Here is a 21401-nt window from a genome sequence, read left to right on the forward strand (position 1 = left end):
AAAGAGGATTATTATTATTATTATGACTCAACTCAAGCGAATGTATTAGTGAAGCTGGAGCTGTGTGTGTGTGCGTGTTGTGCACTTTCTGTGGTTTATGGGCGTGCACAGTTGCCCGGTGTTTGTGTGGTAATTATGACTAACATAACAGTGTGGTGTTGCTGTCCTCTCTCCTAGGTGACATCACGCAGAAGGGCTATGAGAAGAAGAGAGCCAAGCTGCTGGCCTCCTACATCCCCCATTTGCCAAGTAAGACCAGCGCATCTCCTGCTCTTTGAACCCTCCTTCTTCTCTCTGCATAATTTCCACCTCCTCAGTTAGTGATCCCGTCCTTGGTCTCTCTGGATTGAAAATATAACATAAAAACATCAAAAGACCCCAGGAGCTCACGTTGGTTGGAGTTATATTTTATACTGTTTCTTTATGTTAGTTGATTGACACTGAAACACAAAGTTGTGATTTTGTAGCCATGAGAAGTCTTTCATTTGGATATGAAATACCTTCAAGTGCTCATCAGCATGAGTCCAATTCTCTTTGTTCAAGATGTGCAAGACAATTTGTAGTCTTCTGTGTCCCTCTAGTGGCCAACGTGGGAAAGCTGCTGTTTATTTCAATGTCCAGTAAGATTTTTTTTCCCACAAAAATCTTTTATTAGAAAACTAATTTTTATGTACAAACATCGAAACAATGCAAAGAATCAAAGCCACTTGGGAAATACCTTCATGTTATATTTACCTTGAAACAGATTTATACATTGCTAGTTTTACTTTTTCCGTCTTGTATACGCTGCTTCTTGGAGTCTGCGTGTGCGTGTTAACTTTTTCTTTAACATTTCTTCCATGACATTTCGCCACTGATCTTTAGTTGGTGTTGCTTCTTTACCCCATGATTGCTTTCTTACTCGCAACCAACAGTATTTTTAACAGATACTTGTCATTCTGTGAGACAAAATGCAAAGATATAGAACCAATCAGCTCCCGGGGAGTTCATATCCAAATATTAGTCTTAATTCTTCACCTCCATTTTACCAAAAAAACTGTTATTTTCTGACTTTTCCAAACAACATGAGAATGATCATCATCAAAATGTCCTCAGTTTCACCAATATACTTGTTGCAGGCTACATGTAATTGCTTGCTTTATGTTTTTGGCATTAAAAGGAGCAGACAGGAGAATTCCTTCCAAATTACTGAGTTGGTTGTCCAGTGAAATGTTTCCCAAATTTTGTTTTAATTTATTTAGTTGTGTGTTTGTCGTCTGAATTCGGTCGTAATAAAGTGACGGTGCTATTATTTAGCTCTCTGGAAGAATCCGGCTCGTTGTCTCTCTTGGATGTTTTCCTAAGTTATGTTTGAGTTAATTTTAAGGCTTTTTTTTTTTTTAAACCCCTGTAGCCTCACACATACTGGAGTTACTGTTGTTTACTCCTGGGGCTGATCGGCTTCCCCTCGTCAGGGTGTGGTGTTTCCTTGGCTGGAAATGCACCGTGTTAACTTTGGAATGAAATGATCCGTTTATATGTGTCACTCTTCAGTTAGTTTGAGAACAGCGCCACTAAACTCTCCCGTCGGTTTCGGCCTTGGCCTGTTTTGGCTGGTGCTCCCTCCCGACCCATGTTCAGTTACACGCTGAGGAAGTGAATCAAACGGGGACGCAGGACTCCAGATGTCTCATTGATTTCCACATTGATTGATTGTCATAAATATTCACAGTTACCAGGATGCTTTGTCGTCCCTGAGGTGGCCTCGCACTCGTCTCCCTTGGTCCCTTTATCCTCCACATTCATCGTCTCCACAGAGGCTTAGTTGCCCAGAGCCTCTGGGAGGAGAAGGCAGCCGACTAAAAATATATTTGCTGGAATATAACCTAGTTTCATGTATTCTGTCAGAGTATAAGTTGCCTCAGTCAAGTAGGTGTCCTTATTTTACTTTATGTACAGAGGCTGAATTTAGAGGGCTTCTCGGGGTGTCATATAATATTAATGCCTACACGTTGCTATAATGACATTATGTTAAGAACTAAATGTACAACTTCCCCTAAAACACCTGTTTGTTGCCTGTTTGTTTCCCTACATGTGTCTCCGCTGACTTTGCTCATGTTTGCCCCGCTGCAGACGCAGATGTGTCTCTTCCAGATGTGCAGCTTTCCCCGAGTCACAGTGCCGACCCCAGCCCGAGCCCAGAGGCCCCGGGCCCCTCCACCTCGACCCCCACCAAACACCACCGCGCTCACCGCAGTGGAGGGGCCAGGGATGAGCGCTACAGATCAGGCATGAACACGTTTCAGCTCAAAATGTGTCGATTTTACACTCTGGATGTTTCAAAATATATGTTATCGGACAGATCTTCAGTGTGCAGTGCTGGATTAAATGTATTTGTGACGACATCTTTAGCAGAAACACGCAACCGTTGCAGTAATCCCTCTTTTATACACGCAGAGTAATCTGTAATTCTGATCCATGCCACTCATTGCACTTCATATTTAGAGTCCTCAGATTTGCATGGCAGCATGATGAAAGAGGCGCGTTAGCTGAGTTAGTTCGATTCCAAAGAAACCTGCCAAGTGTAAACACACCCTTAAATACCATTTAATTGAAATATTAACCCTCTGGATTATTTGCAGAAAGCCTTTTTTGCTTAGTTTCTTTCACTGTGTTTTCTCTTGTTTGCAGACATCCACACAGAAGCCGTGCAGGCAGCGCTGGCCAAACACAAAGAAGAGAAGATGGCCCTGCCGATGCCAACAAAGAGACGCTCAGCCTTTGTCCAGTCTCCCATAGACGCCTGCACGCCTCCAGGTCAGCTGAGATTATAACCGTTGTAATTTGTTCTCTGATGTGGTTGAAATGAACGTCCACGATACCGAGACGCCCTGAAGCAGAAGTGAGAAAAATTCATCAACTGTTGTATGAAGAAAATCACTGTGGCAAAAAAACAACAAAAAAAAGGAATTCTGTTATTTTTAAATTACTAAAATGTTAATTTTTTCAGAATGTACTTTGTTGTATTGAAACTGAAAGGAAAAAAGTTGTCGCTATTCAGAGGTTTATTATAAACTGTGTTATGTGGCTCCTGAACTAAAATGAGTTTGACGTCTGTTCCCGGAGGTCAGATACTGTGTCTGCTGAATGTGAAACAAAAACTGGAATAAGTCTGAAGGCTGATGTAAACAAAAGAACGGGAGGATCTGGTGAATAAGGTGTCCAGAGGACTTTGTAAACGTCTTTCTGCTCCTTTCAGACACTTCTTCTGCATCAGAGGATGAAGGCTCGCTGCGCAGAAAAGCAGCTCTCAGTGCAGTGCTCGCCCAGAGTCTGCAAAGCCCCGATTATTGGATTAACCGCTCCGTCCAAAGTTCTTCCACGTCCTCGTCTGCTTCCTCCACCCTCTCCCATGGAGAGCCCAAGACCCAGCCACAGCCCCAGCTGCAGCCCGCCGCTTCCTTGTTAGCCGATGTCCTGGCGCTCGCACGTATAGGTAGAGTTTTCCGACCGAGAGCGCCACTGTTTGTTGGTGTTGATGAGCCTTGTGACGCCCGTTCTCTCTCCTCAAGCAGAAAACAGCGTGCCGCCAGACGTGACGAGCTCCACTCCTCAGGAGAGGGGGTCCCGGGTGGACCTCCCCCCCGCAGTCAGGGGCATGAGCCGTGGACAGAGCCGCTCCAGCATGCTGGACACAGCTGATGGTACTCTCTCCTGATGTTTGTTGATGGTGTGAGGGTGGAACCTGGGTTTTTTTCATCGGGAGATTAAAGCACTCGCACGTTCTGACCTTTGGTGGTGAACATGATTATGTTGTGCATTGATCACATGGTTTGTGGTGGCAAAGAGGATCGAAAGTGCTCAAATCACACAATCAACCATCTGAGATCACCTTCGACGTCGTCCTCATGTCACTGTGTGGTGAATCCTGCTAATCACAGATGTTTTGTGTTCTTTCTTTTGGGTCCATTAATCCTGTCCCTTGCCTTTCATTTAAAAAGGAAAAAGAAAAGGTAATACACATCGAACCCTGGGGGAGGGGAGGGTTTGCTGAAGACGCCCGAATCAGCTTGCTTTCCTGCCTGGTGTCTTTCTTTCCCCGTTTGTCTCGTGTCCTAGATCTAGTCCTAGAAAACTTTTTCCAGTCCGTGGCTCCTCAAGTCCACATTTTTCCCTTTCAAAGTCTTCCTGCTGCCGACTCTTGATCCTGAGTGCGCTAGTGTTTAGGACTCTGCCTGTGCCGTACAGTATAGCTCCGTGTCGGGGTAGAGCTGCATGTGTGGGTGTGTTTGTGTTTGTTTGCGTGTGTTTGTGACCACGGCTGCTCTTGGTGTTTGTCCAGGCGTGCCTGTCAGCAGCAGAGTGTCCACTAAGATCCAGCAGCTGTTGAACACACTCAAACGTCCCAAACGACCACCGCTCAGCGAATTCTTCCTCGATGACTCTGAAGAAATTGTAGAAGGTGAGACACTGTGTGTTATATCAGCTCAAGTCACCAAGATGAATCCTGTGAAGTCATGTCAGGTTTTATGAATTCATCCGTGAAACACTGATTGTGTGACTTGAAGCTTCATCATCTTTAAATGTTGTCATGTCCAGTACCACAGCCAGATCCCAACACCCCAAAACCTGAGGGGCGACAGATCATCCCGGTAAAGGGGGAGCCCCTGGGGGTGGTCAGTAACTGGCCTCCCGCCCTGCAGGCCGCCCTCGCCCGCTGGGGGGCGACGCAGGCCAAGAGCCCCGCCCTCACAGCCCTGGACATCACCGGCAAACCGCTCTACACCCTCACATATGGTGAGCTGTAGCCAACCCTGTAAGATAGAAGGAATTCATTTAATGGGCGTGCACATAATCTTTTTTTTTGCTATAAAGTGACGTTTTTCAACACCTAGGTACACATTTAACTGTTTAACATTTACATTTTTCTTTACAGAGTGTGCATAATGACACTGCAGGTCGATCAGCCCGTTGTCTCATGGATTCACTGCTTAAAAGCTCACTGAGCCAATAAAGTCCCTCCAATTAGACTTCAGAGAAACTCAGGGAAACTGTAGATTTGGTACTTTCATTATGTTTTTTTATAGAAATGAATAGTAAACATGAAATGGATTTCATTCATTATGATGGTACATACATTTTCTTTCTCTGATTGACCTCAGTTTTGGGGAGAGTTGTAACGCAATCTGCAGCAGAATTCTAGATTTTATCTGAAAATTGGTCATCCTGGGATTTAGGCATTTTGGAAAACTGTTTTATTATATGGAAATGTCCAAATCTTACACTCGAGTGGAATAAATACATATTTCTTATGTAAATTAATTCATAATATTTTCAAAGAAATGGATATTTGCCCTGATGGAATATAACCTGGTGTGTATATCCACCAGTTGGTTGTAGAGCTGTACGATACGTTGTTTATTAAAGTATTAACTTCCCTTCCCACAGGAAAACTGTGGAGCCGCAGTCTGAAGCTGGCGTATACACTTCTAAACAAACTGGGCACCAAGACTGAGCCCGTCCTCCAACCCGGAGATCGAGTAAGAATTTCAGATTTTTCTTTTTAACTGACCTTTCTTGGGAAGATGAGACCAGATATAAGTGTTTCTGCTCCGCAGGTGGCGCTGGTGTATCCAAACAGTGACCCCATTATGTTCTGGGTGGCTTTCTATGGCTGCCTGTTGGCTGAAGTCATCCCTGTGCCCATCGAGGTGCCTCTGTCTCGACAGGTAACGGAGCCAGACGTCGTTTTTAAAAGACAGAATAGATTCAAGCTGCGATTTTCATGAGACAATACATATTTCTGCGCATTATTAGCGTCTCGTGACCTCGATTTCTGTCTGCAGGATGCAGGCAGCCAGCAGATCGGCTTCCTGTTGGGCAGCTGTGGTGTGAGTCTGGCTCTGACCAGTGAGGTGTGCCTCAAAGGGCTGCCCAAGACTCCAAATGGGGAAATCATCCAGTTCAAAGGTCAGCAAGTGTTGAACGGTCTGTAGCGGCGCTGCTGACTCGGCATGAATCAACTCTGTCTTAGTGTGTTCAGGAGCCTCTTTAAAGAGGAATCACGCTGTGATGTCACACTGGTCACTACTATATTGATGCAGCTGAATGCATTCCCTTTTCACCTTTTGTCTCTCTGGTGCTGCGTTCTCGATCTCCAGGATGGCCCAGGATGAAATGGGTTGTGACGGACACAAAGTACCTGACCAAGCCTTCCAAAGACTGGCAGCCTCACATCCCCACTGCTAACACAGACACTGCCTACATCGAGGTGCCCCGAGTTCATCTCACTTGTTATTTATTGATTGATTTTTACTGATCAGAGACAAAGTACTGTGATGCAATGTGATTTTGCTTTGCATAAGTTGATCTGGATGGAATATGGCTTTTGTTCTTCCTCCTGCCTTTGACCTTTTCCCGCATGTTGCTGATATCTGTGTCCATGCTTGTTTTTCCTCCGCAGTACAAAGCCAGTAAGGAGGGAACGGTTATGGGAGTCGCTGTGTCAAAGATCTCAATGCTGACACACTGTCAAGCCCTGACTCAGGCCTGCAACTACTGTGAAGGTCGGAGCTCTGCTCCTCTCGTGGACACAACAATAAAACACATGATAGTTTTCAGTATATTTATGTGTGTGTGTGTGTGTGTCTGTGTTGTGTGTTCTATTTCCAGGGGAGACTCTCGTCAATGTGTTGGACTGTAAGAAGGACATGGGTTTGTGGCACGGCGTCTTAACGGTGAGACGATATTGAGATCAAGACCGGCATTCCTCTCTGACTTTGTTGCACTTCATGATATTAACGACGTGCCTTTTCCTTTCAGAGTGTCATGAACAGAATTCACACCATCACTGTGCCGTATGCCGTCATGAAAGCTTGCCCCATGTCCTGGGTGCAGAGGGTCCACATTCACAAAGGTACAGCCAAAATGTCCACTGTGCATTTATTCATTACTCATTTCATGTTTGTATTTTTACTTGTATTTAGTGGTTAAGATGGTTAGATCATGACATAAAAAGAAGAAATCAAACTCAAGTCAAGCTGTTATTTACAGTTAAGCACCATATTTGATATGTTCCCTCTCACCCTGTCGCAGCTCGTGTGGCCTTGGTGAAGTGCCGCGACCTCCACTGGGCCATGATGGCCCACAAGGAACAGAAGGACACCAACTTGTCTTCTATACGTATGCTTATAGTGGCTGACGGAGCCAACCCATGTGAGTCACTTCTCCACAAACGGTCCCGAACGTTTAAATCTGAATTTCAACTCTTTCAACATTGTTGTTGTTTCTTTCTCCCGTCTTTTTTCTTGTCAGGGTCCGTGTCGTCATGTGATGCCTTCCTGAATGTGTTCCAATCTCAGGGTCTTAAACCGGAGGTCATCTGTCCATGTGCCACCTCACCCGAAGCCCTGACTGTGGCCATACGCAGGTACGACATCTGTGTAACCATACAAATAGGTTGATCTGCGGGTTTTAGTCACTTTGCAGAGAGAAGTTATTTTTAAATCAAGTCATTTCAGAGACGGAGAGAAGAACAAACAGTGATCAACTGGTTTTAACAAAAATACTCTTACTGCTTCTGAACAGTAATTAAAAAACAAAAAAATGAATTCTGTTTTTGAAGCTGCTTCACTCACGCTCAGATGTTTTTTTTTTTAGCTTTAACAGACTCGGCTGTTTCCTGTTTGATTTGTTCTCACATTTTCACTTCTGCTTAATCAGTTCAGGATAAATTTATCTGTGCGGGAACAACATAACAAAACTCTTATTCTTACAATACAGAGTACGAATGCCACTTATGTCACGGTCCACTTCTAAACAAAGGATTTACTTTCTATGTGAAAGTTGCTGATCTGCGGTGTCTGTGCAGGCCTGGTGCTCGAGGAGCTCCACTACCAGCGAGAGCCATCCTGTCCATGGGGGGGCTGAGCCACGGGGTGATCAGAGTCAACACGGAGGACAAGAACTCCGCTCTCACGGTTCAGGATGTGGGCCACATTATGCCTGGAGGTAAACGAGTCCAGCAGCTGCCTCACTTGCGTTTCCCTTTAGCAGTAACGTAAACATCTGTCATGACGCGACTTGTGTTTGTTTTTCAGCCCTGATGTGCATCGTGAAGCCAGACGGGCCGCCTCAGCTCTGCAAGACAGACGAGATCGGAGAGATTGTGATAAACTCCCGGGCTGGTGGCACCATGTACTACGGCCTACCCGGTGTCACCAAGAACACATTCGAGGTCCGTCACAGACTCCATCATCGCATTATTTCCTCATAAAGAAAAGTCCAACATGTGTCACGTTTTAAATATAAAGTTGCACCAACCTGCAAATTACAGCCGATTTAGTTTGTGCAGTAGGAAAACCGTGTCATGTCTTCCCTGTTAAGTATTATTATTGTTTTCCTGACACTACTCCTTCAGCAGGGTGATATTTACAGTGATTAAATGATGATTTCTGCTTATTTGTAGGTGATCCCTGTCAACCAAGCTGGAGCGCCTATTGGAGAAATTCCCTTTTCTCGGACGGGTCTGCTTGGATTTGTTGGACCGGTAGGGCATACAAACAAACTTTAAGGCTCTTGGGTGAAAGTGAATTAAAAAAAATGTATATCACGATTGTTCAACTGCTAAAAGAAAATGTAGAGGAGTGAAGCACAGTGAAGACGACGCCACTCGTTTTTGCTCAACAGGGCAGCCTGGTGTTTGTCGTGGGGAAGATCGAGGGGCTCCTGATGGTGAGCGGGCGACGCCACAACGCTGACGACTTGGTGGCCACGGCTTTGGCCGTGGAGCCTGTCAAGACGGTTTACAGAGGGAGGTGAGACGCAGACCCGTCTCTGTGTGAATACTCGGTGTCTTTGTGCACGCCATGAAAAGAGGCAGTCGATGGCGCACAATGAAGGGGGAACTTCAGGAATGCGTGCAGTTTGAGATCACCGCCTCCCTCATTGTCCCTGCAGGATCGCCGTCTTCTCAGTGACCGTGTTTTATGATGAACGGATAGTGATTGTTGCGGAGCAGCGGCCCGACGCCAGTGAAGAGGACAGCTTCCAGTGGATGAGTCGAGTGCTGCAGGTAAATCCACACAGAGAACCATCTCTTTACTTAGTCGGGTTGTATTGTGTTCATTTCTGCACTCGTCATTGCAAATCTCCCCAACAGGCCATCGACAGCATCCACCAGGTCGGCCTGTACTGCCTCGCTCTCGTCCCAGCCAACACGCTCCCAAAGACGCCGCTCGGAGGAATCCACATCTGTGAAACCAAGCAGAACTTCCTGGAGGGGAACCTGCACCCCTGCAACATCCTCATGTGTCCACACACCTGCGTCACAAACATGCCCAAACCACGGCAGAAGCAGCCAGGTGGGCCTCCAGGACGGTTTCATTAAAAACACTCACCGGGTCCAAGTTTCCAGTAACTGACGATTCTTTCTCGCCTCTTTAGTGGACGTTGGTCCAGCTTCTATGCTGGTGGGAAACCTGGTGGCGGGGAAGCGGATCGCTCAGGCTACCGGCAGAGAGCTGGGTGTGGTGGAGGACCAGGATCTGATCCGGAAGGTACTGAGACAAGAAGCCGACTGTACGATCCTTTAATTCAGACTGAATCCATTATCGTGTAAACATTAAGGGCACCTTTTCTCTTCTGGTATTTCTGATTTATGACTTGTTGGTTGAAGTGTTCACTGTTATGTTTCTTTAGCGGTTGACTGTGTAAAGAAAGACAATATCTTGTATCATCCACTGAGCTGCCATCAGTCTGTAACCTCTCTGCTTCTCAATCTTACACATTCCAGTCGTTCAATTTGCTCATTTGATACTTTGGAGTTTTAGATGTTGATAAATCAAACGGTTATTAACATCTCCAGTGCCACTCCTGCAACACGTGCTGTACGAGTTCATTCAAACGAAACTTGACTTTGAATGTGACTCTGAAGTGGGAAATTGATGCTGATGTTTCATCCTAAACCTGTTATTGTTCTGCTCTTACTGTGCTTGGGTTGGGCTTTAGCTCTGTATGTGGCCCACCATGATGGTAAGGCTCTAGTCTGATAACCCCCCCCCTCCCCCGTCTCTGCTTATGCTGCTTCTGTCAGTCTCCTGTGTTTTTTGCGCCCATGATTCCACACTGAACTCCCACAAGCAACAGCTCGGTGTGACCGGATGACTGTGCAGGCTGACTACCCGGCCAGCAGGGGTCCACACAGTTTAACTGGAGCAGAGTTCATTCAAGTCAGATTTATTCAAACACACTCTGCTATATCCACACAGAGCTGGACGTGAGCATCGGCAATACAAGCCACACAGTTCAGCAGTAGATTAAACGATACTCTGGACTTCACGTTTTGTAAACACTCACTCAAACACTTAAATTTGGGACAGTCCACTGGAGCAGGCGACCTCAGACAGTTACAGACTGTAATGTAATGTAATGTCAGTGTAATCTCGTTCTGAACGTGCAATCTGATAATGAGGCGACTCTCCGTGTGCACCTCTGCTCGCTGTGTTCACTGTGACGCTCCCACCTGTGGCATGGCTTGATGAGTGGTCGGGGCATCTGGCCCGCATGATGTGGTTCCTGATTCACTGTCGAGCGGAGCACCAACGTGTTGTCCTGACTGAGCGAGTGGGAGGCTCCAACCACTGATATCAAACCTGTCAGCGATGTGACGATTTTGGATTTTATGTTTTGTATGTCTGGAGAAAATGATCGTGCTAACTTTCTTTTTTTTTTATGTGCCGCTTCACTTTCACTTCTCAAGTCTGCCTTTAAATGGAGGTCTGGTGTTTTTACGTCATGCCCTGTCTTGTTTTTCTCTGTTGGGAAGTTTCTCCGCTTTTTTTATACTACAGCTTAACGATGCACCGATGAAAAATGTGACGGATACCATTAAACGGTATTCACATTGCTGGTCTGGCCGATAACTGATATTTACCGATATTGATGTACCTTAATATAAAAAAAGCTTGCCGAGTCAAGCTTTTAGCCATTTGCTTCTGGAATTGCTTGTAAACTTCTGCCTGGCAGCGATTAAATTAGTGGTGTTAAACGTCTTGACGTGGCTCCCTAATCGCGTTACATTGCTAATGCTGCACATCGCAAATCGAGTGTGCTCTTTGGACTCAGTGAAAAAACTCCATATAGCAATCGCTCCTCTGTACAACTTGTCACATATCCAAACAAACTTCCCTTAAAGCGCCACATTGGGTCAGTTTTGTTTATCAGACAGATACCGATATTAAAAAAAATAAAAGTTACTCACAACGGCTGATATATCGTGCATCACTACTACAGACCAGTACGCTGACTTTGCATATTACAGAGCTATGTCTTTTTCAACCATGAAAAGAAGCAGTTATTTTCCCTGTAAAGCTCTTCCCTGTTGACGGCTCTGGTCTGATCTTATGATTCGTCTCTGGTGAAGTGCTGTCGATATTTGGCTTTGCTGGGTTCTTGTGTGCGACCGTTTTCATGTCGCCTCTTTGATTGTTTTTTTTTTGTCTGTTGGTTGTTAAATCCTCATTTGCAATGCGGTGTTGAGAGATTCTTCTCAAATTGTTTGGTTGTTGTCGTTTCAATGCTCTTCTCTCTCTTCCAGCACCAGTTCTTGTCCGAAGCTCTGCAGTGGAGAGCCCAAACGGATCCCGATCATGTACTGTACGTGCTGCTCAATGCAAAGGTAAGGCAAACACAGAAAGACCTCAGTTTAGGTTGTTTTTTTTTGTGTGTGTGGGGGGGGGGGGTCATGTCAAAAAGATCCATTTCGTTGTTTGAGCTCGGGTGCACTTTGCTTCTTTGTCCTTTAGGGGGTGGCAGTCTGCACAGCCACTTGTGCTCAGCTCCACAAGAGAGCCGAGAAGATCACTGCTACGCTGATGGAGAGAGGAGGCCTGAACACGGGAGACAACGTGGTGCTGCTTTACCCGCCGGGTAAAAACACACAAACAGGCCTCGTCTGTCTGTGACTCGGTCTGATCTGATCAAAGAATCCCTCACAAACCAGCGTGTTTAATCTCTTTCTCAGGTATCGACCTCATAGCTGCCTTCTACGGGTGCCTCTACGCGGGGGTCATCCCCGTGACCGTGAGGCCGCCACACCCACAGAACCTGGCCGCCACTCTGCCCACCGTCCGCATGATCATCGACGTGAGTGCAGGACCCAACACAGAGCCGCATTCAAAACGTTGTAAATCCGGTGGAATCATTTTAGTTAAATAACCTTCACGCGGACGATCTGTTAATCGTGTTAAACAAACACAACGTACACATTCAGCTGTGCAGTGAATTTAACCTCTTTACACTTCATTCACACTTGAGAGATTGTGGTGTTAAAACATCAAATTCTCTTCACTCGGGAAGTGAAACACTTCGTTGTCCCTCACTGATTTCCCTGGAGGACAGTGTACCTTCACCTCGGGGATCAATAAATCAGGGGATTTTTGTTTCTGAAGCAGACGTTACTGCTGAAGGCCGCAGATTGTTTTTCTGTAAATGTCTCTCTGTGTGTTTCTCGTGTGTCACAGGTGAGCAAAGCAGCCTGCATCCTCACCACTCAGCCTCTGATGAGGATCCTCAGGTCCAGGGAGGCGGCCGCCAGCGTCAACGTCAAGACCTGGCCCACCATCATCGATACAGGTGCTGGAACATTGTGGAAAACAAAGCATGTTTTAATTTTGTTTTTGTTTTTCTGTCTCAGATTTAGCTTTCAGATTCTATTCTAAATTCTATGTAAATAACGTTTTTCTTTTGTTTTTATTTACATACCACAGTGTATTATTTTTATTATAAATTTTTTTTATCTCCTGGCTGAAAACCAGTAAATAAGGCAAAACCGCTCATATACACAGCTATATAAAACAACAAAAATTACTAATTGAAAACTGCTGAAATCACTAAAAATAGTCCAAAAATTATTCAAATTGCTTCGGTGGCTCAAACTGTTCGAACCATTTGTGACTATAAATAGTTAAAATGGCAAAAATGATCAAAATGGCTAAAACAGAAAAATATATGGTGAAAAAAGAGGAAAATATGCTAAACTTTGATTTAAATGCTAAACATTTTAATAAAATTTAAATGATAAAACGTCTTTGAATGTAACTTTTGTCTTCATTTCAGATGATTCACATCTTTTTCGGCTCCTGGCAGATTTTATTTTGTGGGAAATCCCTGAAAAGCTCTTTTGGGTGTGAAGGTTGCAGAGCGCTGGTTAAACAGACGGCTGAGAGATTAAAACAGGAATGAGCAGTTTAGCTGAACCTGAGAGACACAGAAATATCGTCCTCACGCCCAGAGCGAGTTACTGCTGCGTCTTAGTGACTTTCTGTATTTACGGCCTACGACGTCTCCTCGTGTGATAAAAGTTATTTGATTAAAATAACAGAAAATCAAAAAGCTGATAAACTGACAAGTCAGATTTTCTTAACTCAGAATTCTACAAACGTCTGTAGATGCTTCCCGCTGCTCATTTAAATGTATCTCACCCTCTCGGTAACAAAAATCTCCTCGTCCTCCAGACGACCTTCCTAGGAAACGACCTCCACACATCTACAAGCCGCCCACGGCCGAGATGCTGGCCTACCTGGACTTCAGCGTGTCCACCACAGGCATGTTGACTGGAGTCAAGGTAAATTAAGGAACTTTGTTGAAATCATCGGTTTGACTAGTTTTGACGTTTGGCTCCACAGAATGAGGTGAATCATGAACGAGTCTGACAGATGTGTCACACTGATTTATTGAGGCTGGAACGCCTCTTTAGTCCCTTTCTAAACCGAGCTTTTAAACACCTGGAAGCTCCTCTTCGCTTAGCGTTTAGTTTAACCTCCAACAGGTTCGACAGGGCGTCCCGCTGACCGTTTGGGCTTCAGGCAGGAGACGGACGTCAAGTTTTGATCGTTTGGTGTCGACTCTTCCCGTTACAGTGAAGCTGAATTATTTACACAAAGATTAGGATGATCAGAAACAGATACTTTAAATGTGTCTGGAACTTGCTGAGATGCACACTGTTGATGAAGTGGATGAAATGAATCACTTCAGCTGAACGGGTGTCAATGTTTCGACGGTGTTAGGACGTTGTCTTGTCTCCTCAGATGTCTCACGCTGCCGTCAGCACGCTGTGCCGCTCCATCAAGCTGCAGTGTGAACTCTACTCCTCTCGACAAATAGCCATCTGCCTCGACCCGTACTGCGGCCTGGGCTTCGTCCTGTGGTGCCTCTCCAGGTAACACACACACACACACATTCAGAACGTCACGTTCTCCCACTGTTCCCTCCATCATCGAGCCCCCGTCTGTTTCCAGTGTTTACTCAGGTCACCAGTCCATCCTCATCCCGCCGCTGGAGCTGGAGAGCTCGCTGCCGCTGTGGCTGAGCACGCTCAGTCAGTACAAGATCAGAGACACCTTCTGCTCCTACTCCGTCATGGAGCTGTGCACCAAAGGCCTGGGCACCCAGACGGAGATGCTGAAGGTCACCGTCACACTCCTCGAAAAATATCGAATGTGAAATAGAAAGTGTAAAAACATGAATGAATCATTTAAAAAAAAAAAGAGAAAAGTTTTTGGGTTAAAAAGGCCCGTAACGCCTGATCGGTGTGCCTGAGCTCTACTGTGCTCGTCTGCAGGCGCGCGGCCTGAACCTGTCGTGCGTGCGGAGCTGTGTGGTGATCGCCGAGGAGCGGCCTCGCCTCACGCTCACCCAGTCCTTCTCCAAACTCTTCAAAGACCTCGGCCTGTCGTCGCGCGCCGTCAGCACCGCCTTCGGCTCCCGGGTCAACTTGGCCATCGGCATGCAGGTGGGTTTCTACACGCAGAGTCCGCTGTAAGACCTGGGGCGGCGCGGGGCGGAGTGGAGCGGAGCTCCCATTCTGTCCTCGTCTTACTTTTATTTGAATTCTATCTGGTTGTTTTCTCTCACCAGGGCACAGCTGGACCCGACCCCTCCACCGTCTACGTCGACATGAAGTCGCTGCGTCACGACAGGTGAGACCAAAACAAAAACTTCCTTCAAGGTCGGACCAACCACCAGGGCTGATTGTGAAATTAAATTTAGAAAGTCCTCCTTTGTCCTGAATACCTTATGTTAACAGCTGCACTGCAGCTGGAATACTGCACCTCCACTTATCTGAGAAAGCTCCACCTTTGTCGCTTTTAAAAAAAACAGTACAAGATAAATTCATTAGCACAATCATGCACTTTAAAATATATATAAAACAACAACAAAATAAAAGGCACTTTACGAGTAAGCGGTTTAATATTTGCACTTTTTCAGGGATAATTATTTTATCAGGCTTGTCCCTGTTTTACTATATTATTTTTATATGTTTGTAACCTTGTATGGTTTTATGTGGGACGACGGATGGAAATTAGCCTCGTGCTCAATCCGGTAACCTGGTGAAGAGACGAGCCTGATCATTAATATGCACGGTCCCGTCCAAATAAACTAATAAATCAAATTAAAAATGAAATGAAAGGTGGTCGCACCGACTGAGAGCGACTGACCCGACTTCTCTCTGCTCTGCTCAGGGTGAGGCTGGTGGAGCGAGGAGCGCCGCAGAGTCTGCCACTCATGGAGTCCGGCACTGTAAGTGTGTGTGGGGGTGTGTGGAGCTAAACATGGTTGTGTTCTCCTGTTCTGGCCTCACTGTCGTCTCTCATTCCCTTTAAGATCTTACCAGGAGTGAGAGTCATCATCGTGAACCCGGAGACCAGAGGTCCACTGGGAGACTCGCATCTCGGGGAGGTGAGTGAGGAGGACCGATGTCACATGATTAAAAGAAAGAAAATCACCCGGACGCCTTCAGAGTTTCACCTTTGACCCTTGACACGTCGGTTTGTTTTGAGTTCCGAGTTAATCGCTCGTCTGCCTGCAGATCTGGGTGAACAGCCCGCACAGCGCCAGCGGCTACTACACCATCTACGGCGAGGAGAGCTTGCAGGCGGATCACTTCAACACCCGGCTGAGCTTCGGGGAGCCGCAGACCCTCTGGGCCCGGACCGGGTACCTGGGCTTCATCAAGAGGACCGAGCTGCTGGACGCCAGCGGAGGTAACGCCGCCGCCGCCGCCGAGCCGGAATCGATGGAGAACCGCGGAGCGGCTTGTTCTTCGCTCTGCGGTTTGATCTCCCTGTGTGTTGACGTGTCCTCGAGCAAGGCAGATTTATTTATGGAGCACCTTCAAACACAAGGGAACTTAAAGGGCTGAACGAGATTTAAAAACAACAGAAAAAGATGAATAAATAAAGTAGATTTATTAAGATAAATGTAATAAAATAAGTAAAGTTTATTTGAAAGCCCTTTGTAAATAAGGTTTTAAGTGTAAGAGTAGCGGGCGTGTCAGGACGTTCGTTCCACAGGTGAGGAGGAACTAAAAACTTCTTCACCTCGTTTCCTTCTGACTCTGAAACACTGAGGGAACTTCTTCCTGAGGACCTGAGAGGAAGTCTGGATGTTTCACGTTCTGCACGTCAATCTGAGATGCATGCAGGCGCCGAATCCAAACTCTGAATGTGTGCGGATGAGACTGCGTGGAAAAAAACTAATAAACTCTGAAATCAGACGCATCAAAAGCAGAGATGAGGTTGAGGGACTTTGTTTTATCTCCTGAAAATGTTGTTTGAAGATTAAAAGTAACGCTGAGCTCTTCAATACGCTGCATTTTGCCGCAGACCGCCATGACGCCTTGTTTGTGGTGGGCTCCCTGGACGAGACGCTGGAGCTGCGGGGGCTGCGTTATCACCCCATCGACATCGAGACGTCCGTGTCCCGGGCCCACCGCAGCATCGCGGAGAGGTGAGCGGCTTCACTCTGCAAATTCATTTCACTCACATTTCACCTAAAGAGCGACTGCTGAGGCTGACCTCCACCCCCCCAACCCCCCCGCAGTGCCGTGTTTACGTGGACCAACCTGCTGGTGGTGGTGGCCGAGCTGAGCGGTTCTGAGCAGGAGGCCCTGGACCTGGTGCCGCTCGTCACCAACGTGGTGCTGGAGGAGCACCACCTGATCGTGGGCGTGGTCGTCATCGTGGACCCCGGCGTGATCCCCATCAACTCCCGGGGGGAGAAGCAGCGCATGCACCTGCGGGACTCCTTCCTGGCCGACCAGCTGGACCCCATCTACGTGGCCTACAACATGTGAACGCCCCCGCCCATCCTACACCGCCCGGAGCAGAAACCTGAGCCAGGAGGAGGAGGAGGAAGAGGAAGAGGAGGAGGAGGAGGGTAGCAGCCTTCCTCCTGCACAGCAGACACACATTCATAACATCAAACAATGTGGTGGGGGGGGGGGGGGGGGGGGGGAATTGTACTGTGACCACGACATGCTTCCCTCCAAGAAACCATCCTCTGCTCGCTGCAGAGCAGATCCCTGCTGGGGGGGGGGGGCGCGACGACGACGACTCTGATCTTCATCCTCTCTGTGCATCCATCCCACCGCTCCCTCCTCCACCCACTTCATGTTTTTTAAGAAGAATCCTTCCCTCATTCCATTTTTTCATTCTTTTTTAATAATCCTGAATCATTGTGTGTCTCACTCTCTTTTAACCCCTCCCTCGCACTTTACATCAACGTCTTGTCACGCCTGCCTCAAAAGGACCCACCCCCCCACCCCCACCCCCAAATAATGAATCCTCCCCCACGCCTGCTGCTTTCACCTGAGCAAATCCACATCAGTATTAGAAGTGGCAGCAGCAGCAGCCCCCCCCCCCACCCACCCCAGGTTCACCTGCCATTACACACACACACACACACACACACACACACACACACACACACACACACACACACACACACTTCATAAATGAATCCTCCCCTTTTCCCGAGAGTCGGAGCCGCGTTAGAAGATTCTCGGGGAGTTTGTATGGTTGTAATAGTGCTAATTCTTTTCTTTTTCTTTCTTTCGTTTCCTTTTCTCTTGAAAGCACAGACTGTGAACACGGTGTGAAGCTGTACCTGCATGCCACCTGGGAATGCAAGCAGCAATCTGTGTGCAGCCTTAAAAAAAAAAAAAAACAACCAAACACAAAGAGAAAGCGACCTGTCAGTGGTGAACACCGACAGCAGAGCTCATCATGTGTTGTTACATTCACATCCAGAGGATTGTTGAAGATCTGCTGCGTTTCTGAAGGAACCAGCGCTTTGTCCCGTTTAAAGTCACATGTTCCTCCTTTTTTATTTTTCTTTTTCTTTTTTTTTTAACATGATTTTGTATTAGAGTTGAAAATGTTGAAGAGAAACATTACGTTGACGCGAGGACGTCGACGTGTGACTTCTGGGGCTTTAGGAACCTCCTTCAGCGCTGCAGCGTCTTTATGTTGTGTTTATTGACTGTGGATGTAACACAACACACCGCGGCACAATCTGAGGTTTGGCCGGACCGATTGAAAGCAGCGTGTTACACACACACACACACACACACACACACACACACACACACACACACACACACACACACACACACACACACACACACACACACACACACACACAAAGTTGAAGCTTTTTATCAAAATCTGAGACGAGCTCAGACCTGCTGCTGCTTTGAGCCTGTAAATGAGCTGATAAGAGGATCGTGGTTTTTTTTTTTTTCTTCTTCTTTTCTAAATATCATGAAATGAAGCTCTGACGTGAGCTCCTGGCTTAAAACGTCTGAGATCTCCTTCATTCGTCACTCGATCAATCATCAGAAGGCAGCTCAGTGCCTTTCGCAGTCCCACCGTCATGAACTATTGGATTCCCAAAGAGGAAAAAAAATAAAAACAAACCAACAATATCCAGTATGAGGAGAGAACTTTGCCTTATTAAACCTGTGGATGTTGTGTGCTTTTACTTTGTGGTTAGAGAACCGATCGCTGACTTCCTGTCGGACGTCGGTCTGAAGTCATATCTGGTGTTTTAGAGGAAGGGTAGAGTCTTTAGTTTTGTGGTCATACCTTTCGGATTTCAAACGTTATTAATTAATTTTTATCCTGTAAAACTGATGAAAAAAAGGTGAATTAGGAACAATCCGCTAAAAAAACTGAAAAAAAAAGAAAAAAAAAAAGCAGACTCCTCCTTTAAAAGAAGTGAACGAGGGTGTTTAATGTATCCTGGAGGTCAAATACTGTATCACTGGTGTCGATGTGAACATGGAAATGAATTCTGTAGATAAAGACAAAACAACTTGACTGATCTTTTTCATACTTGACAGCATTAATTCAACAGCATCACAAAAAAACTAAGTTTCAGATCATTCGGGCAGGAACCATGTGCACTTTCCCAATATCATTTAGTGTGTGTGCGTGTGTGTGTGTGTGTGCGTGTGTGTGTGAGAGTTTAATAGTGATATTTGGCTTTTATGGTGCAACAAGGTTTGTCTTCTTTTTTTTTTTTTGTAAGAAAATTACCCCAAAATAATGAACCATTTATTTCTTTTTTTTTTTTGTTTAATTTTAAATGTCGCCTCCACTGTATTTTCTTCTCTTTCCATCCAGGATTGGAGTTTAATATATTTTTTATCGGTTTTCTTCATGTCGCCCTCAGTTGGATCTGCACAAACTTCTGTTTTTGATTTGAGGAGAAACTGTACAGATAAAACCACTTTTCTGTTGTTGTTTTTTTCTCCTTTCCTTCTCCACTCGGTGACGGACGCCGACCACGTGCACGCGAGCCAGTAAGCTTAAAGTTACCCGCCAATAACAAAGTCGAGCTTCTGAGCTGCTGTGTGATGGAATTCTTTTGTCGCTACTGTTTTTCCCACCGACAAGTTTTAATAAAAAGTTTTCTAAGTTCATTCGAAGCCTTTTCAATAGACGTTGGTGCTACTCAACAAAGGGAACGTCGACAACGTTTTCCTCCCAATGCCCCGAAAACTCTGGAAGAACAAGCGAGACGTTGAAATGAATTCAACATGGACGATACGAACCTGACGTTTCCATCCGAGTGTTTTTGTTCCACCAGGAATGAAGTAGATTTCAAACCGTCAAAGATATGCCTAAGCACAAAATGTCAAAGTGTACCTGTGGGGTAAATGAAATTTGGATCCTTCACATGCGAAAAGCAAAAACTCAAGGGCCCACGAAGTATACCTCAACAACTGTGTGTTCACTATGCATCGCTCTGAAAGCAGCCAGTGGTGCGATAACGTCTAACAACATGTCTTACTGGACAAAAACACTGTCATTGGATGTCTTTCATGTCAAATTAAAGAAAAAAAAGATTGCTTTGTCAGAGTTTTCTGTCTCTTTCTTTCTCTGTCCTTCTGGAAGCTTCAGGAACAAACGTTCCCTCCTCCCACCACCAGAGGGCGCAGTCTCAGCGCTCAAACACATGCATGGGTTTTTTTCATGATAGAATTCGTGAGACATTGTTTGACTTGAAGTTAAACCCTCTTCTTCTGCACTGAATTACAGCTTTTCACTGATATTGACCTCAGGTGCAGCAAAATCATAGACTTTATGTGAAAAGGTTTCATCCTGGGAGTTAGGCTTTTTGGAAATCTGCTTTATTTGTTCACATGTTCATATCAATGTGAATATCCAATTCTGGCACAAGAGTGAAATAAATACGTTTTTTAGGTCAATTACTGTATAGTATTTTAGAAGTAAATATTTGGCCTGATAGAATACAAGTCATTATAGCACCATTTTACCAGTTAAGATGATATTAGGTTGTATATAGTAAAATGTGTTTGACATTTCAAACTGAAAAGAGGAAGAACATGCAAACTCTGAAAAAGGTTTGTGCTTGGCAGCAGCATATTTTCAGACTACATAGTTTCTGAGGATTAAACAGAAACGATACAGCTCCAGCCCAAGAGTTTGTGCTTTTCCGCTTTACTTTTTTTAATGTTTACATTTATAAATCAGATTTATTCACACACTTGTAGTAATACTGTAATAACATGTAACAGCAATGACCGAAGAAATTGAAATCACAGTTTCTCCAGGTCACTGGGCGTTTTGAATGTTCATCCCAAAAAAGTCAGGGTGTCCGAAATATATTTGGTCCTACCCAAATATATATTTTTGTTATTACTTTACATTCATAAAATAAAATCAAGTAAATATCTAGAAAATAGAATAAAATACATGAATAGGGCAAAAAAATAATAAGTGTGGGGTGGGGGGGTCTGGAGGGGGGCTCCCCTGAGAATTTATTTTTAAAATAGACCTTTAAAAGGTGAATTCTAACGCATTTTGGAGAAATAAATTCTACATTATGACAATAAATTGTAGGACTAGTTGATATTGAATGAGCCAAACACCAAATATGTTATGGAAGAAATCTGTGTATATTTATTTTTTGTTGTAAACACAAAAACAAAGCCCCCCCCCCCCCCCCCCCACCCCAACAAACAAAATGGCTCCTACACATAAAATGCTGACTTGAAATCATTTTTCTTCCAGCGATTTGGCGCCCCCTGTGGCACGGCGGCCCTACGCGCCGCT

At 45.5% G+C, this 21401-nt stretch overlaps 1 protein-coding gene across 1 annotated transcript in view; it reads left to right on the forward strand.

The window, feature by feature from the left end:
• Window positions 1–19037, forward strand: part of dip2ba (disco-interacting protein 2 homolog Ba) — a 38699-nt gene extending 19662 nt beyond the window's left edge. The window contains exons 2-38 of the mRNA XM_080469749.1: window positions 178–249; window positions 2113–2268; window positions 2671–2796; window positions 3239–3475; window positions 3555–3683; window positions 4322–4441; window positions 4579–4776; window positions 5428–5519; window positions 5598–5708; window positions 5826–5949; window positions 6141–6250; window positions 6443–6545; window positions 6652–6716; window positions 6802–6895; window positions 7075–7194; window positions 7294–7408; window positions 7850–7989; window positions 8079–8215; window positions 8447–8527; window positions 8668–8795; window positions 8938–9052; window positions 9140–9341; window positions 9424–9536; window positions 11576–11656; window positions 11784–11907; window positions 12002–12123; window positions 12501–12612; window positions 13494–13603; window positions 14067–14197; window positions 14277–14445; window positions 14600–14770; window positions 14896–14957; window positions 15501–15558; window positions 15643–15717; window positions 15848–16022; window positions 16644–16767; window positions 16861–19037. Of these exons, the coding sequence (XP_080325875.1) occupies window positions 178–249; window positions 2113–2268; window positions 2671–2796; window positions 3239–3475; window positions 3555–3683; window positions 4322–4441; window positions 4579–4776; window positions 5428–5519; window positions 5598–5708; window positions 5826–5949; window positions 6141–6250; window positions 6443–6545; window positions 6652–6716; window positions 6802–6895; window positions 7075–7194; window positions 7294–7408; window positions 7850–7989; window positions 8079–8215; window positions 8447–8527; window positions 8668–8795; window positions 8938–9052; window positions 9140–9341; window positions 9424–9536; window positions 11576–11656; window positions 11784–11907; window positions 12002–12123; window positions 12501–12612; window positions 13494–13603; window positions 14067–14197; window positions 14277–14445; window positions 14600–14770; window positions 14896–14957; window positions 15501–15558; window positions 15643–15717; window positions 15848–16022; window positions 16644–16767; window positions 16861–17113 (4655 nt within the window). The 3' untranslated portion in view covers window positions 17114–19037. The remainder of the gene's footprint in view (window positions 1–177; window positions 250–2112; window positions 2269–2670; window positions 2797–3238; window positions 3476–3554; window positions 3684–4321; window positions 4442–4578; window positions 4777–5427; window positions 5520–5597; window positions 5709–5825; window positions 5950–6140; window positions 6251–6442; window positions 6546–6651; window positions 6717–6801; window positions 6896–7074; window positions 7195–7293; window positions 7409–7849; window positions 7990–8078; window positions 8216–8446; window positions 8528–8667; window positions 8796–8937; window positions 9053–9139; window positions 9342–9423; window positions 9537–11575; window positions 11657–11783; window positions 11908–12001; window positions 12124–12500; window positions 12613–13493; window positions 13604–14066; window positions 14198–14276; window positions 14446–14599; window positions 14771–14895; window positions 14958–15500; window positions 15559–15642; window positions 15718–15847; window positions 16023–16643; window positions 16768–16860) is intronic.
• Window positions 19038–21401: the final 2364 nt, after the last annotated feature.

The sequence above is a fragment of the Lipophrys pholis genome, assembly GCF_963383615.2.
Source record: "Lipophrys pholis genome assembly, chromosome: 8".
Classification (NCBI taxonomy): Eukaryota; Metazoa; Chordata; class Actinopteri; order Blenniiformes; family Blenniidae; genus Lipophrys; species Lipophrys pholis.